The 18,139-nt window shown below is 46.2% G+C and overlaps 1 protein-coding gene across 1 annotated transcript in view; it reads left to right on the top strand.

The window, feature by feature from the left end:
- The window catches only part of EIF3H (eukaryotic translation initiation factor 3 subunit H), a 142,421-nt gene that overhangs the window by 4,928 nt on the left and 119,354 nt on the right, over nucleotides 1-18,139 (top strand). Inside the window, exon 2 of the mRNA XM_070748230.1 lies at nucleotides 17,508-17,664. Within this exon, the coding sequence (XP_070604331.1) occupies nucleotides 17,508-17,664 (157 nt within the window). The remainder of the gene's footprint in view (nucleotides 1-17,507; nucleotides 17,665-18,139) is intronic.

Raw genomic sequence — 18,139 nt, 5'->3', positions numbered from 1 at the left:
AAAAGCCTCTGCGACTGAGCCGGAAGGCAAACGGTGCACCCCGCCGCTTAGGCTTTTGCTGCTCCTGGGGGGGGGAGGATTTTCTCCTCCCCGCCCCCCCGGCAGCCAAACGTCGCTGGTGCAGGAAAGCAGCGTGTTAAAAGACGCGCTGCTTTCACGGAAAACAAACCCGGCTTTCCTGGCAACGGAGGATGACAAGCAGGAAGAAGCGGGGTGGAGCAACGCCAGGCTCAAGCAGGCAGCTTCCGCGCGTTTCTTTCAGCGGAAGAGGAGGAGAGGGAGCGGATCGGGTGGGCGGGGGCAGCGCCTTCTACTGCCGGCGCCTCCCCGCCCCCGCCCCCCCCAGGCAGGCAGGGGAATGGGAACTGCGCGCCCATGGAAAAGGGCACGCAGGGGGGTATTTTGGGGTGTGCGGGTAGCGGCGGCGGGCAATAGCCGGGGGGCGGCTTCTGCAAGTGGGAGCTCCAGGGCTGAAGCCTCAGCCCTGGAGCTCCCACTTGCAGGAGCCACCTCGCGGCACACCGGTTGAAAAACACTGCTGTATACACATACAGTACAGCAGGCAACATTTTCTAGGCGCCAGACAACATTTTCTAGGCGCCACTGGCGACCAGGCGCCTGGGTTTGTCGAACCTTGGTCTAAGGGTAAAATTTTGGGAGTTAGGTGATGATACTTCAGAGTCTGGTAGTGAATTCCATGCATCAACTATCCGGTTACTAAAGTTGTATTTCCTGCAGTCGAGTTTAGAGAGGTTTACTTTAAGTTTGTATCCGTTGTGTGCTTGTGTATTGATGTGATGCTATTAGGGTAGGGGTCTCCAACCTTGGCAACTCTAAGACTTGTGGACTTCAATTCCCAGAGTTCCTGAGCCAGCTTTGCTGGCTGAGGAACTCTGGGAGTTGAAGTCCACAATATTACACTTCTAACCAGAGCATATAAAACATTTGTTAGACCAATTCTCTAATACAGCTCACCTATCTGGAACCCGCACTGCATTTCGGACATTAATATAATTGAGAGAGTCCAGAAATATTTCACAAGAGTCCTTCACTCCTCTTCTCACAGCAGAATACCTTATTCTACCACTCTTAAAATTCTGGGCTTAGATAGCTTAAAGCTACGTTGCCTCAGTTATGATTTAAATGTAGGCCATAAAATCATCTACCACAATGGCCTACCTGTCACTGAATACTTCAACTGCAACATTACACGAGCACACAATAGATTCAAACTCATGTAAATGTAACTGTTCTGACTGCAGAAAATACGACTTCAGCAGCAGAGTGGTCAATGCCTGGAATGAACTACCTGACTGTGGTTTCTTCCTCAAACCCCCAAAACTTTAAACTTAGACTGTCTACAGTCGACCTTACTGCATTCCTAAGAGGTCTCTGTAAAGGGCGTGCATGTGCACCATTGTGCCTATCATCCCTGCCCTACTGTCCTATTTATCCTAATTTACCTGTTCCTACTTTGCTTATGTTTATGTATCTACTAATACCTGCTAACCTGTACGTGTTTGACAAATAAAATAAATAAATACAAATAAAAATAAGTCTTAAAGTTTGCAAGGCTGGAGACTCTTGCTATAGGGCACTGCCCATCAGAACAGCTAGACACAAGGACAGTCTCCCCACCTCCCCGAATGCCATCACTCTACTGAACAACTAATTCTCACAACACTATCAAACTATTTACTAAGACTGTGTTACTATTCTTCTCATCCTTCCTATTACCTATCTCTTCCCACTTACAGCTATAATCTTGTTGCTTGTCTCTTCACAAATTATATTGTTTTATTCAGTTTCCTAGTATGATTTGATTTCTTATTTTAGTATCCTATGACTCTCACTAAGTGTTGAAGTTTATGATTCTTGATGAATGTATATTTTATGTAAACTGAGAGCATATGCACCAAAACCAAATTCCTTGTGTGTCCAATCACACATGGCCAATAAATAATTCTATTCTATCTGTGTGAAAATCTGGCACTTGACTCAACTGCAGGATTCAGCCGCCCCACCAAGCCTATAAATGCAGTGTGCTTGTTTTACATTGTAGCTTGCCATATGAAGAAGATCTGTAGATTATTAAATTTGGTCTACACAATGTAGAGCAATCCCAAAGGTGTCCTGGAAAATTATTGCTGAGATCCCACAACTTTCAGGTTTTATAAAAGCCCGTTTCCATTTCTTCCAAAAGCTTACAATCAGGAAATGTAAATAACTACATTTGTTTGATTATATCTTTTCAATTATTTAGAAATTTAGGAAAGGGATGTCTGTGGAGATTCTCAGTCATCCAGGTCACAATTGTCCCAATATGTTTTTTCAAGAGGCAATTGGACTTTCTGGTTTTGTTTTGTTTTTTGAAGACGTTTCGCTTCTCATCCAAGAAACTTCTTTAGCTTTGACTGAATGGTGGAGAATGGAAGGATTTAGACTCCTTGCAGGTAGCAAAGTCCACATTTTGAACAGAGAAGACTGCTGGTTTGAAAGCGGGGTCAAAGAGGCTGTCGATGTCAAAATTGAACAGCCTCTCAATAGAGGTAGAGGAATACAATATCTGCATCAGTCTACAATGTTGTTGAGTGAATTGTTGAGGCCATCTGGAGGTTTTATCTTCAGAAGCTTCTTGGATGAAAAGTGAAATGTCTTCAAAGAAAAAAACCAGAAAGCTCAGTTGCCATGACTTGGTTGATTGAGAATCTCCATAGATATTTAACACAGAACATTGTTTCTCAGCCCTAAGTAACTTTAAGGTGGGCGGACTTCAACTACTGGAACTCCCCAGCCAGTGGCAAGTGTTGTGTGAACTCAGTTATAGTTTACTCAGCAAATTTTATCAGAAAGTCAGGCAAAAGAATTAGATTCTATAGAATTATAGAATCATTAGGTTGGAAGAGATCTTGGAGATCTTCGAATCTGATCCCCTGCCCGACAGGTGTCCTCATACCATCTCTGCAAATAAGAATAGCACTTAGATTACATATCACTTCACAGTGCTTTGTAGCTTTCTAAGTGGTTTAGAGAGTCGGCATATTGCACCAAAAAAATGGGTCCTCATTTATTGACCTTGGAAGTACATCAAAAATCAGCAGGATAGCACTCGCATGTGCACTAGAGCAGACATGGGGCAACGCCTACGCAGCCTTCCATCCTTCCAAGGTCAATAAATGAGGAAAGGCTGTGTAGGCGTTGCCTTATGTCAGCTGTAGTGCACATGCGTGTGCTACCCTGCTGGTTTTTGACGTTCTTGGTTGTTTTCGCTCTGTCAAGGCTTCAGAAGGCTTCCCTAAACCCTGGGGATGGTGAAAAACACTCCAATGCCACAGCAGGAAGTTCATTTCAGAACCTCCGGTTGGCCAGTGGGCCATTTTTCACTCGCTTCAGGAGGCTTCCATGAACCCTGGGGAAGGTAAAATATGGCCCCATTTGCCTGTTTTTTGCTCACCCCAGGAGGCTTTTCTGAATTCCAGGGAAAGCCAAAAACAGCCAAAAACAGCCCAAAGGGCCTACTGGACGTCTGGAGGTTTCAGTGAGGCTTGTGAGCATGCGCGGGGAATATTGCGGGGAGGTTATATGTATGCACAGGTAGTAGAGCTGGATTGTAAAAGGTCACAGCCGCGCTGAGGGGCTTCCCACCACCATCCCGAACCCCGAACTTTTGCCGAACTTCCGGGTTCGGGGTTGGGGGGGGTGCTGGGAAGCCCCCCAGCGTGGCTGTGACCTTTTAAAACAGCCATGCTGCTTCCCAGCTGTCTCCCGAAGCCGAACGCCAAAGCCGAACTTCCGCGTTTGACGTTCGGAGACAGCTGGGAAGCCGCGCGGCTGTTTTAAAAGGTCCCAGCTGCGCTGGGGGATTCCCAGCACCCCCCCCAACCCCGAACCCGGAAGTTCGGCAAAAGTTCGGGGTTCGGGGGGTGCTGGGAAGCCCCCCAGCACGGCTGTGACCTTTTAAAACAGCCGCGCGGCTTCCCAGCCATCTCCCGAAGCCAAATGCCAAACCCAAACTTCCGCGTTTGGCATTTGGAGGCTGCTGGAAAGCCGCGCGGCTGTTTTAAAAGGTGACAGCCGGGCTGGGGGGCTTTCCAGCAGCCTCCAAACGCCAAACGCAGAAGTTTGGGTTTGGCGTTTGGCTTTGGGAGACGGCTGGGAAGCTGCGCGGCCGTTTTAAAAGGTCACAGCCGGGCTGGGGGGCTTTCCAGCAGCCTCCAAACGCGGAAGTTTGGGTTTGGCGTTTGGCTTCGGGAGACGGCTGGGAAGCCGCGCAGCCGTTTTAAAAGGTCACGGCCGGGCTGGGGGGGAAGCCCCCCAGCCCGGCTGTGACATTTTAAAACAGCCACGCGGCTTCCCAGCCGTCTCCCGAAGCCGAACGCCAAACCCAAACTTCCGCATTTGGCGTTCAGAGGCTGCTGGAAAGCCGCGCGGCTGTTTTAAAAGGTCACAGCCGGGCTGGGGGGTTTGCCGGGAAGCCCCCCAGCCCGGCTGGGAAGCCGCGCGGCTGTTTTAAATGGTCACAGCCGGGCTGGGGGGGGGGTTGCTGGGAAGCCGCGCGGCTGTTTTAAAAGGTCACAGCCGGGCGGCAGCGGGTTTTTTGCGGGTTTTTTTTTGGTTGCACGGATTAATTGACTTTACATTGTTTCCTATGGGAAACAATGTTTCGTCTTACGAACCTTTCATGTTACGAACCTCCCCCTGGAACCAATTATGTTCGTATCTTGAGGTTCCACTGTACGTGCAAGGGAAACCTTTAGCTTTAAAGAAAAATAGCTTAGCTAATGTCTTAAATGTATTTCCCACGTTTTGAAAAATGCCAGTGATGAAGATGGGATACCGTACTTACATTTAAGATTGTGGATGATTCAGATATAGTGGATGCTTCAGGTATAGTCACTTGCTCTCACCCTCTCCCAATAATTTCCAAAGATCAAATATGTGTATCAGATTTATTATTCCCCTGTTCATGCTCTCTTCTCTAAATTTAAAATGACACTAGAAATTCAGCTAGACTCCATTTGAAAAATGACTTGTTGAAAGATGGTAAGGTTAACTGCTACCACCAGTGTTCCCTCTAATTTTTTTGGGGGGTGGGCGGAAAGGTATAGTGTCTGAGCGGCAGTCCCTTTGGGACTGGGCGGCACTCTTTCCCTCTCACTCTTTCCCTCTCGGCTTCTGGGCAGGTTTGAAAAACTCTGAGTTGATGATGATTTTTAAGTGAGCCATTTCTCACTGTTCAGCTTAGAGGGAACTATGGCTACCACACTTAGCTGTCTTTTTGAAATTGTTACACGTGGACTTGGACTTGCTGGGAACCTGGAGAGTTATGTTTTAATGGGTAAGTAGCAATCAATCATGTATACTGAATCTGGCATTTCAGGCTATAGGAGATTGCAGCTACTGATAACTGAAATTCTAGTTCTTTGTTATTCCTGAAAAATTGTGCTTAGGTCTCTTGGGTAACATAACTGCTCTATCTTGGCAGTTTGGGATATCAATTAACTCTGACTTTTTCAAACTTTGGAAGTTTAAGATATATGAATTTTAACTCCCATAATTCCTAAAGTCTTTCTGAGGAATTCTGGGATTTGTAGTCCATACATTTTAAAGTTCTCAAGGTTGAGATACACTGCTTTTAACTTATTGCTGAATTTTTTGGATCAGTTTCTTCTTATTGAAGAAATCCAGTTTCTTCCCCCCTCAAAAAGCCCACCAGTCATATGATCAGAATTTGGATGCTTGACCACTGGCATGTGTTAATGACAATTGCAATGTTTTGGGGTCATGTGATCACCTTTTCTGACCTTCTAACAAGCAATGTCAATGTGGAAGCCAAATTCAATTAAGAACCGTGTTACTAACTTAGCAACTGTGGCAAGAAAAGTTATAAATGGGAAAAAATCATTTAACAAATGTCTCACTTAGCAAGAGAGGTTTTGGACTCAATTGTCATAAATGAAATGCTACCTGTACAGACTTTTGGAAAACTATAGGTTGCCAATGTGGGTTACATGCATTCCTCAGCTTTGTGATAAAAAGAGTTTTTGCTGTGTACTATTTTTCCTCCAGATTTATGCAAATTTATTTTATGATGGAGACTTTCCTGTTTCAAGAGAGGTACTTATTGTCATGCTTTTTTCCTAAAGACACCTGATCTAGTGGTGAAACTATTAGACTTGGTAATTCAATGTTACTGGTAAGTTGTCAATTTTGACAATTTGTCAAGTTATCTAAACTATCATGTAGAATATATGATAGAGTTGTCTCTGATAAGGGCCTATTTTGTCAGTTTAATTTAAGACACATGCCTAAGGTTAAAATGATGGAATGGACTAATTGCATATTCATCCTAGTAGTTAGAATTATCCCAGTACAGTAAATATTTGTTAGATATTTTAAACAGTAATTTTATTTATTTATTTTATTTATTCGATTTTTATGCCGCCCTTCTCCTTAGACGCAGGGAGGCTTACAACATGTTAGCAATAACACTTTTTAACAGAGCGGGCATATTGCCCCCACAATCCGGGTCCTCATTTTACCCATCTCGGAAGGATAGAAGGTTGAGTCAACCTTGAGCCGGTGATGAGATTTGAACCGCTGACCTTCAGATCTACAGTCAGCTTCAGTGGCCTGCAGTACAGCACTCTACCTGCTGCGCCACCCCGGTTCACAAATGTAAAAGAAATACACATTCTGAATTCTATACTCTGCTGGTGTTCTGAAGTAGATTTCATCAAATCATGAAACAGACTCCTTGTCCTGAAAAACTCCTTTTTATTTGCCTAATGGGAATTCTTTGCATTCACATCCAGCAAAGTCCCGGCAAACAGTTTTTCAAGGATGAGTTGCAAACGCAGATCTTATCAGTCCTTTGATAGTTGCCAGGCCAATAGTTTCTTGACATAATGCTGAACAAGGAAATACTTGGCAAGGAGTCTCTGTGAGGCACAACACAGATAAGCCAATATTCACACAAACAATGAACTAATTGTCTCCAAACACCACTCCCCTTTCGCTCCTATCCTGTTTCTCCCAAAATAAGACATCCCCTGATAATAAGTCGGGCTTTTGGCAATAAGGCCAAGCACCTATTTCAGGGTTCAAAAACATAAAAGACAGGGTCCTATTTGGGGGGAAACATGGTATTTATTTCCTATGGGAGGCATAGTTCCCTCTAAGCTGAGCAGTGAGCAATCGCTCACTTAAAAATCATCATCAACTCAGAGTTTTCCAAACCTGCCCAGAAGCCGAGAGGGAAAGAGTGAGAGGGAAGGAGAGAGAGAGGAAGAGAGGAAGAGAGAGAAACAGATAGAAAAAAGAGAGGAAGGAAAAAAGAAAGAAAAAGAATGGGAGTAAGGAAGAGAGAAAGAAAATCAAAATCTAGTTTGAAACTAGCTCAACTATTTAAGTGGCATTTTGATATTGATAGAGTTGCCCTATTATGAGCTCACTGTTATAGACACACAGTACAGTATTTTATTTTGAAATTCTCTGAGGCAAAACAGGGTGGGTTTTTTGTTTGTTTGTTTGTTTGTTTATTTATTTATTTATTTATTTATTTATTTATTTATTTATTTATTTAATATTTCTGTGCCGCCCAGTCCCGAAGGGACTGCCGCTCAGACACTATACTTTTCCGCCCCCCCCAAAAAAAAAATTAGAGGGAACACTGATGGGAGGGGCCAATCAGCATCCCCTTGTGCTTTTACCTCCAAGTTGACCTCTGTTCCTTAATTGTTCCCTTCTCCTGACAGTTCTGCGCATCACACTTCGGCAACAGGCTCCAGCTGTTCTTCAGCCCCCGACTACGAAAGTAGAGTGGTACCTCTACTTACAAACTTAATTCGTTCCGTTACCAGGTTCTTAAGTAGAAAAGTTTGTAAGAAGAAGCAATTTTTACCATAGGAATCAATGTAAAAGCAAATAATGCGTGTGATTGGGGAAACCACAGGAGGGTGGAGGCCCTGTTTCCTCCCAGGAGATTCCTAGAGAGGCCCCACAGAGGCTTCTCCCCGCCTTTTCCAGCCCTGTTCTCCGTACTGAAGGAGCGGGTCCAGCAGTCACATGGGTTGCTCACGTCCAATCCGATGGAACTGAGCCTAGTATTAAAAAAGCTTGCCGGATCCGCCCCTTCCCCAGAATTCGCTCAGTTCGCATATCCTGCGGTTGTATTGTGATAGCTCGTTCAACATTCTAACACCTTCCCTTCGATCTTTCCTTCAAAAAATAGTAAGATTATTGTCTTTATTTATTACTTGCACCATTGCGCCAGCCGTTTAAAGGAAAAAAGTAAAAAAGCGGCTCGGTTTGTCCCTTAGGAGAAGTTGCGGTTTCGTTTTCCCCCGGCGGTTTTGCCGGTTACGATTCCTGCGGCCGCTAGTGGATTCTTCTAATCCCTTGGCCCGGAGGTCCTGGTGCAAGTATTTATCGATTTCATTATTGATTATTTATCGTTTAAATATATTTAAGGGCTTAAAAAATACCTCCTGCGGAGTGAGACGCCTTCCAGTCTCCTGGACTTAGTCGATCGCTTTTCCCTTAAGAAATTCTACTGAGCGATCTTTTCGGCGCGAAGGCCTTCGCGCCCTTTTTTTAAAATCTAGGCCTCTCGTGTTGGCCTCCTGCCAGCCGCGTAGGTCTCAGTCCACCGCGTGGATCCCGGAGCGGGCCTTGGGGGTCCCAGGCTAAATTCTCCACCGGCTAAGCCTCCAACCAGAGTGCCTTGGTTTACTTAATTATTAAGTTTAGGGAGGCTGGCCCCGCTGGATTTGGGGGCACGAACTCTGGGTTTGCCCAGATTGTCCTCACTCTTCAGCAGCTTCGAGGCCTCGAAGCAGGATCCATTCCTCTTGGGAAGTCCTTGAAATTCTTCTCCTTATTAGTTAATTATTGGCTCAGCCTTGTCTTCTGTTAATTGTCAGACTATGGCTTCCTTTCCCAAGAGAGGCACAACTAAAGGTCCCAGAGAGGCCAGGCCTACTGGCGATGAGATTACTAGCATCCCCCAGGCCTCTTCCTCCTCTTCTCCAGGGGCCCGCCCCCCGACCAAGGTCACCAGGGCCGAGAAGAGAAGGGACCTAGCCCTACAAAAAATTCATGACAAATCAGCAAAACGTTTGAAAGTGCAGGCCCAAGTAATCAGTAGTCAAGACCCCCCAGAGGCCTCTAGCCTGCCTCCTTCTGGGGTCCCTGTGTTATCTCTGGATGAGCCAAACCTAGACAGACCCCAACCTAACCTATGGGGCATAGGTCCAGAGGAACCAGATATTATTGAAGATTCCCCCCAGCCAGGATCCTCCCAGGCCTTTAGGGATTCTTCTGCCTTTTCTGCTGATATTTCCAATTTACCTCCTGAGTTCCAGTCTATTTTTGCTGTGTTGTCCAAAGCCATTGATGCCAAACTCTCCACCATCAATGCTCTTCCTCTACCTCTTCCTCCTTCTCGTCCCTCCCGCCCCTTGGGTTCTTCCCCAGCGGTCAGAGCTCCTATTCAGGATGATTCAGATTCCTCCCAGGATGAATACGAGGAGATGGAGGATGATGAGGACCCTTTCCAGGGATTATCTGATGATGAGGAATCCCAAATAAAGGTTCCCCCTCCAGTTACTATTTTCCCCTCTCAATTATTCAAATCTCTTCTCCTCAAAGCTAGAATTTCTACGGGATTAGCGGCCCAGGAGAAACAAGCCTCCACTTCCACTGATCCCCCGGAGGAGAATTTACCTTACTTCACAGAGGAACAGGAGGATAACGAGGTAATTCCTATGCCTAAATTGTTTAAAGATGCCTTACTCAAACAGTGGGAATTTCCAGCCTCTGGCCTTAATCCCTCCACCAAGGACAGAAAGTTGTACAAACTTTCCTCTTCCTATGAGGAACTTCTATCCTTTCCTAAACCGGATGAACCTGTCAAGATTCTTCACTCGGCAGCGGCTGTGCCAGGAGAGGCGGAGGAAGTCCTCCGCCCAGAGGACAAGCGCATTGAGCAAATGCTCAAAAGGGGATTCACCTCTGATTCCTGGGCCATTAAAAGTTCTGCAGCGGCTTCCTTTTTTTCCAGAGCCATGCTGCTGTGGCTTCGCCAACTGCAACAGCATATTCCTCCCGATGACTTGAGAGGTCAACAAGACTTCAACAAGGTCTTTGCAGCTGCCCAGTACGTGGCTGATGCCACTTTGCAATCTACTAGATTTTCTGCTAAGTCTATTGCAGCTTCTACAACGGCAAGAAGACTCCTTTGGATTCGCCCTTGGCAAGCGGGAGTTCGCCAAAAGTGGCAGTTATCCCAGGGCCCCTTGAAGCGCGACCTGCTCTTCGGTGATCTTCTGGATCCACTCCTCACGGAAACCACGGACAAGAAGAAAGTTTTGGGTCCAACCACTAAAAAGGCTACCAAAACGCAGTCCTTTCGTCGCCCAGGGCGCCAGCAAGACCAAGCGGCGTCCTATCAGAGGTCTCCAGGTCAGTATTCCCCCCGCTTTCGTTCCCAAGGTAGGAACTCCAGGGGTAGAGGGTTTCGCTTCCAAAGGGGAGCTTCATCTAACAGGGCTTCAAAGAAACCTAGATGGTAACCTTTCCTCTATTCCCATAGGGGGTCGCCTAGCTCATTTCGCCTCTAATTGGCGTTTCACCTCCAAAGACCCTTGGGTCATTGACACTGTTCAAACAGGTCTTCTTTTAGAATTTGTTTCTCCTCCCCCAAGACGTTTTATTTCCTGCCCTTCTCCCAGGTCATCCTCTGATTGTAACCGTATGGAGGAGGCCATTTCTCATCTATTGTCCATCAGAGCCATTCAACCGGTCCCTTCCGATCAGAGGGGCCTAGGTTTTTACTCCATTTTATTTATGGTTCCAAAGTCCTCCGGAGGTTGGAGAGCTATTTTGGATTTAAAGAAACTAAACCTATTCATCAAATATAGGAAGTTTAAGATGCACTCCTTGCCTTCTATTTTGGCCGCCATCCACTCGGGAGATTTCATGTCTTCCTTGGACCTCACTGAGGCCTACCTTCACATTCCTATAGCCAAATGCCACAGAAAATTTTTACGTTTTTCTTTTCAAGGCAGGCACTTCCAGTATAGGGCGATGCCTTTTGGCCTCTCCTCGGCCCCTCGGGTCTTTACAAAACTCTTGGGGTCCCTGGCGGCCTATATCGGGGCGTTTCCCATTCACATTTTATGTTATCTTGATGATATTTTGATTCATGGGAACTCCCTAGAGAAAGTGAAAACAGACCTTTCTGTTACCATGTCAGTCCTTCAGGACCATGGTTTTTCCATCAATTTTGATAAAAGTCATCTCCAACCTTCCACATCCATTGCTCACCTGGGATCCATTATTGATTCAGAATCCTCCCAGGTGTTTCTCTCTCCCGAGAGAAAACTCAGTATAGTGGAGTTAATTTCTAAGATTTTATCTAACTCTTCAGTATCCATAGTCACTCTATCTTCCCTTTTGGGGAAGATGGTGTCATGCATAGGCATCATTCCCTGGGCTCGCCTTCATGCTAGGGAACTCCAGTGGCTCCTGTTACCTTTTCAGAGATCGGGGCACAGCAACTCAAATCGACGCATTGTCATCCCACTGAGTGTTCGCAGATCCTTCAAGTGGTGGAAGTCTCCGGCCATGGACAAAGGATCCCCGTTCAGGTGCCCGGATCAATTTGTCATCACCACAGATGCCAGTCTATCGGGATGGGGCGCCCACGCCCAGGGGATGATAGCCCAGGGCACGTGGTCCCCGGAGGAAGCTTCCAGGCCAATCAATTGGCTAGAGTTAAGAGCCGTTTCCCTGGCGCTGAAGCATTTCTCTCCTCGCATTCCCAACCGGCACGTTCTCATTCTCACCGACAACATTGCCACAAAAAGCCATATCTGCAGACAGGGGGGCACGAGATCCAAGGCTCTCATGAGGGAGGCCCTCAAGTTGGGCCTTTGGGCGGAAAAACATCTCCAGTCGCTCCTAGCCGATCACATCTCCGGGAGCCTCAACGTCCAGGCGGATTGGCTATCCCGAGCAACGATAGACCCAGGAGAGTGGAACCTCCATCAAGACCTGTTCCATCAAATCACCCTCAGATTCGGCCTACCAGTCCTGGATCTCTTCGCGACCAATGCGAACGCCCAACTCCCTCGCTTCTATGCCAGATTTCCATCCCCGGGAGCGGAAGCAATCAATGCCCTCCGGAGTCCATGGCCTCCAGGCCTACTCTACGCATTTCCGCCAATTCCAATCCTCCCGGACGTGATTCACAAGGTCCTCACCGAGAGGGCCCGAGTAATCTTAATCGCCCCTCATTGGCCCCGCCGGCCCTGGTTCGCGGATCTCCAACAGCTGTCCGTCCAGGACCCTTGGCGACTCCCCGTTTCGGGGGATATGTTGCGGCAGGGGGCCTCTTTCCATCCAGACCCGGAGTGGTTCCACCTCACCGCCTGGCTGTTATCAGGAGAGATTTAGAACTACGTGGCCATGACCCCGATTCAGTGGAGGTCATCTTAAAGGCCAGAAGGGGCTCGACCAATCGAATCTATGACCACACGTGGTCCAAATTTCACCAGTGGTGTCTACAGGAAGGTTTCTCCCCTCTGTGCATCCCCATACACAGAATTATTTCCTTCCTTATGCAAGGCTTCCATAAAGGGCTTTCCACCAGCACCCTCCGGCGTCATCTGGCAGCCATTTCATCTGTCCTGGGGGGCCCCCGCAGACAGCCTCTCCGATCCTTCCCTGAAGTTCAGGAATTCCTCAAGGGCATAGCCAACCTCAGACCTTCCAAGGTCCACAGGTATCCATCCTGGGATTTGCCACGGGTTCTCCATTCCCTCACGCAGGCTCCATACGAACCCCTAAAATCGGCATCCCTCAGGTACCTATCCTTTAAGGTAGCTTTCCTAGTGGCTATTACCTCTGCCCGACGCATTTCGGAGCTGGCTGCCCTCTCAATCAGGCAGGACCTTTGTCAATTCCATCAGGACAAGGTAGTTTTGCGACTGGACCCCACCTTCTTACCCAAGGTCAGTTCCATGTTCCACAGATCTCAGGATATTGTCCTACCTTCCTTCTGCCTCCAACGAGACCATCCCTTGGCAATTAGATGGCACACCCTGGATCTCATCAGAGCGCTGAGAATATATATCCAACGCACAGGACCCTTTCGAAGGTCAGAAGCTCTTTTTGTAGCCTATCATCCCAGAGTCATGGGGGCCAAAGTGTCTTCAACAGTACTGGGCCGTTGGATCAGAGGGACTATATCTAAGGCCTATGAGTCGGCCTCCCTCTCCGTTCCAAGGAACATCACAGCGCATTCCACCAGGAGCGCGGCCACCTCGGCCGCTTGGGCGACTCAAGCCCCGTTGGAGGAGGTCTGCAAAGCAGCCACTTGGGCCTCGCCAAATTCCTTCATCAGGCACTACAAGATTGATTCTTACGCTTCAGCGGACGCTGCCTTCGGCAGAAGGGTACTCCAATCCGTTATCTCACACGATAGCAATCTAATCCCACCCTAGGGACCATCTATTGGGTATGTCCCATGTGACTGCTGGACCCGCTCCTTCAGTACGGAGAATAGGCGTTGATTGCTTACCTGAACGCCTCTTCTCGTACGGTGAGCGGGTACAGCAGTCACTTCCCGCCCTTGTATGTGTCTTCTTTTACCTTTCTATACCTTTCTTCCTCTAACAATGAGAGTTGAACACTACAGAGCTTCACAACTGAGCCTAGTCTATGGATTCGCGAATTCTGGGGAAGGGGCGGATCCGGCAAGCTTTTTTAATACTAGGCTCAGTTCCATCGGATTGGACGTGAGCAACCCATGTGACTGCTGTACCCGCTCACCGTACGAGAAGAGGCGTTCAGGTAAGCAATCAACGCCTATTTCCTCCCAGGGCATTCCTAGAGAGGCCCCATGGAGGCTTCTCCCCGCCTTTTCCGTCCTGTTTCCTCCCAGGAGATTCCTAGAAAGGCCCCACGGAGGCTTCTCCCCGCCTTTTCCGGCCCTGTTTCCTCCCAGGACATTCCTAGAGAGGCCCCATGGAGGCTTCTCCCCGCCTTTTCCGGCCCTGTTTCCTCCCAGGAGATTCCTAGAAAGGCCCCACGGAGGCTTCTCCCCGCCTTTTCCAACCCTGTTTCTTCCCAGGAGATTCCTAGAGAGACCCCACGGAGGCTTCTCCCTGCCTTTTCTGGTTACAGTTTCGGAGGCTCGGATTTGTAACTGTAAAATATTTCTTGAGAAGAGGCAAAAAAATCTTGAACACCCGGTTCTTATCTAGAAAAAGTTTGTAAGTAGAGGCGTTTTTAGGTAGAGGTACCACTGTAGTTGATAACTGTCCGAGGGTCTTGGCCGCATCTCTGCCTTCCACACAGACCACTCATCAGAACCTTCCCCAGACTCCAGGACTGACCCATGTTCCTCCCCAACCTTCTCACTGTCCGAGTCTGCCACAACAGCTGGGTTCAAAGTAACATAGAAAAAAGTGGTCAAAAAGGTTTCCTAGTTCAACTGGAACTTCTTAATTCCATTGCTCTGACTCAGCCTTCCACTAAACATGTTGCTGGGAATGATTGGGACTGTGAGAGTTATAATTGGTGGAACCTGTTACCTAAAAAGGTGAACTAGTCTCCATCAGTGGATGCATTCAGACAGTGCCTGAAAAATCATCTCTAATATGTGTATGTTAATTCGAATAGCTACTTGGGGGTAGAGAGCATTGGGGCTTATAGACTTGACAGCTGTTTCCAGTTCAGTGATTCTGTGATTGTAGAAATGTCTGGTGGCTTCCATCTGGTGGCATCAGGTCGGACAAAGCTGCTATTAGCTTGTTCATTTTGTAGATAATGATACTGGAATACTCATTTTCGTAGCAGCTCAAAGAACTAATTTCCCAGGGCACATGTTCCAGAAACATTGCTGTAAGGGTCTTCACAGTTTCTGTAAGGATTACTCTTGCACTGTGATAGTGACATTTCTCATTTTCTCATCTTAAAAGTTAAAAAACGTCGTCTTTTCTTATTAAAATCTAGAAGAGATTGCTTAATGAAACAGCTTCTACTTTATGATTAGTCAAGCAGAAACTGGTCTCTGAACTGCCGAAGCAAAAACTTTGTGATGGAGTTATTTTGGAATGATTTTCCCATCCTTATTGGTTTTAGGTCTTTCTGAGCCTAAATTTCATATAGATAACATGTTAATATTTTTAGCATGTTAACCTATATAGATAGACCATGTCCCCCTAATAATGTTTGTGTGTAAAAATAAATAAATCTCTTGCCTTAGATGTGAACTGATACTAGAGTTGCTCTTAATATCACATTTTGGAAGTGGTGGAGTATTTGCTATCTCTTATCTACTAGTTCCACTGGATGATGTTGATTGCATTGTACCAAGTTGATTAAATGTACAAAATGACAAATTCAAATTTTTGCTTCTGAAGTCTTATGTAGTCAAATACCACTTCAGCAGACTAATGAGAGGGATGTAGGAAGATTTGCAAAAACGGAAATCAATACTTAAACTACAGAAAGAAAGTCTAAGAGAAACCTGTTAAAAGCCATCAGGTGAATGGATTCAGTTTGAATACAGAATAGTTTATAGTTTATTATTTATTTATTCATTCATTCATTCATTCATTTATTTATAGTTTATAGTTTATTAGATTTGTATGCCGCCCCTCTCCGAAGACTCGGGGCGGCTCACAGCATAGCAATAATACAATACATTACAAATCTAACAATAAAAAATTAGATCCATTTAAAATACATTAATAACATAATAAAACCCCTAGCTATGCAGTCACACACATTCAACCTAATCTATCATGCAGTAAGGCCAAAAATATAATAAAAAGGGGAAAGATGGTAATTATCCCCACGCTTGGCGACAAAAGTGGGTCTTGAGCATTTTACGGAAGGCAAGGAGGGTGGTGGCTATTTGAATCTCTGGAGGGAGCTGATTCTGCTTTTTGATTGTTTGATTGGATATAAAATGGAAAACGGGAACACCCTGGGCATCACTTACCATATTTTTCGGAGTATAAGACACACCTCCTCCCCCTAAAATGGGGTGAAAATGTCGGTGCGTCTTATACACCGAATACAGCCATTTTTGGCCTCCAGAAGCTCCACCCCATGTCCCATTTTTGCAAAATATGGTTGCATTTCTCACAAAAATGGGGTGCACAGAGGGTTTGAGAGATCTGCAGAGTGTTCCTAGGGGCTGGGAGAAGGCAAAAATACCCCTGTTTTTGTGAAGAAATGGGCGATAAGCAGGGCATTTTTTGCAAAAACATGGATGTTTTTGCCTTCCCCCAGGCCACAGGAATACTCTGCAGGCCTCTGCATACCCCATTTTTGCCAAAAATTAGGTGAAAAAGGGGTAATTGTTTTGCAAAAATTGGTGTTTTTGCCTTCCCTCGGGAGCACTCTGTAAGCCTCCCAAACCCTCTGTGCACCCCAGTTTTGCAAAACACAGGTAGAAAATGGCCTTTTTTTGTTGTTGTTGCAAAAACAGCATTTTTGCCTTCCCCCAGCCCCCAAGAGCACTCGGCAGGTTTCCAAACCTTCCTCATGTGCCCCTTTTCGCAAAAACCTGGTGAAAAACAGGTTGTTATATTCTTGAGTAAACGTTCTATCACTACTTGTGAAGGCTGAGTCATAACAGAATATAACGTTCAACTCATAACTATTGTGGTTAGCTCTGGCCCAGCTCCTGCCCCAAGGACAGTGGATGTGGGGGAGACATCCACATGCTGCAGGCCTGTTTTGCCCCCAGTGGAATCTGCTGATGAAGGGTCCTCTGACCAAGAAGACATGAGTGACAGGGAGGAGGAGAGTGTGGCAGACAGCTCAGAAGGAGGTCAATTATCTAGCTCCTCCTTGGATTCAGAACAAGAGTTAATGATACAGTCACGCATGCGGAGAGCGATGCATAGGCAGCAACAACTGAGAGATTATTATCAAAGAAAATGAGGCCACCTGTGGTTGGGTGGGGCTGTGGTAATTAGTGAGGCTGCTATAAAGAGCAACCTGTGGGTTTGGCCATTGTGGAGGATTATCTGATCATTGTGTTTCATGCCTGATTTGCTGACTTTGATCTTTGTGTGCTGATTTTTCCCCGTTTTGAAACTAAACCAGAGCAAAGTGTGTTTCACTTTGTGAAAGAAGAAGGACTGTGAATTGCCTCACAGCTGCAAGCTAAGTATCACAGAACTGATAAGGGACTTGTACAAATTACCAGTTTGTTTGGAGACGAGTGCTCTTGGCTATACCAAAAGAGGGCTTGGGTTAAGTGAATTTTCATTATAAAGAACATTGTTTAGAATTTTCAAACGTGTGTGTGTGTCTGAAATTGTATCTGCATTTGTGGGAGGATTCTACCAGAGAGCTCAACAGGACAATAACTAAGCAAGGGTTGTTTTTTAAAACAATTGTAGGAAAACAGACTGTTACCGTAGATGAACTGGGTCTCCCATCGTAAATTAAATTGTCCTAACTTAACCTTTATATTTCAGGTGGTTCTGAAGATCATCAAGCATTATCACGAAGAAGGCCAAGGCAATGAAGTGGTTCAGGGTGTGCTGCTAGGCTTGGTGGTGGATGATAGACTTGAAATCACCAACTGCTTCCCATTCCCTCAGCACACAGAAGACGATGCTGACTTTGATGAAGGTAATTGTTTAAGATAACCTAGGTACCAAAACAGGAAACGGTTCCTTTCCTTGTCAATCCCAGGTTTTGTGGCCAAGGGCACATTTATCTGTATCTCTTTCTCCCTTGTTGCTGAACTGTACCTATATTTGGTCATTGATTGTAATAAAGGATTTTATTTATTTATTTATTTGATTTTTATGCCGCCCTTCTCCTTAGACTCAGGGCGGCTTACAACATGTTAGCAATAGCACTTTTGTTTAAACAGAGCTAGGCTATTGCCCCCACAATACGGGTCCTCATTTTACCCACCTCGGAAGGATGGAAGGCTGAGTCAACCTTGAGCCGGTGATGAGATTTGAACCGCTGACCTTCAGATCTATAGTCAGCTTCAGTGGCCTGCAGTACAGCACTCTACCTGCTGCGCCACCCCGGCTCATTTGATCTGATAAGTCCAGTTATATAGAGATAATTATTGTTATTCCCTACTCCAAGA

Source organism: Erythrolamprus reginae, chromosome 3, assembly GCF_031021105.1.
Source record: "Erythrolamprus reginae isolate rEryReg1 chromosome 3, rEryReg1.hap1, whole genome shotgun sequence".
Lineage (NCBI taxonomy): Eukaryota > Metazoa > Chordata > Lepidosauria > Squamata > Dipsadidae > Erythrolamprus > Erythrolamprus reginae.
Note: the sequence above shows the minus strand (reverse complement) of the source record. Positions and strands in the feature narration are given on the sequence as shown.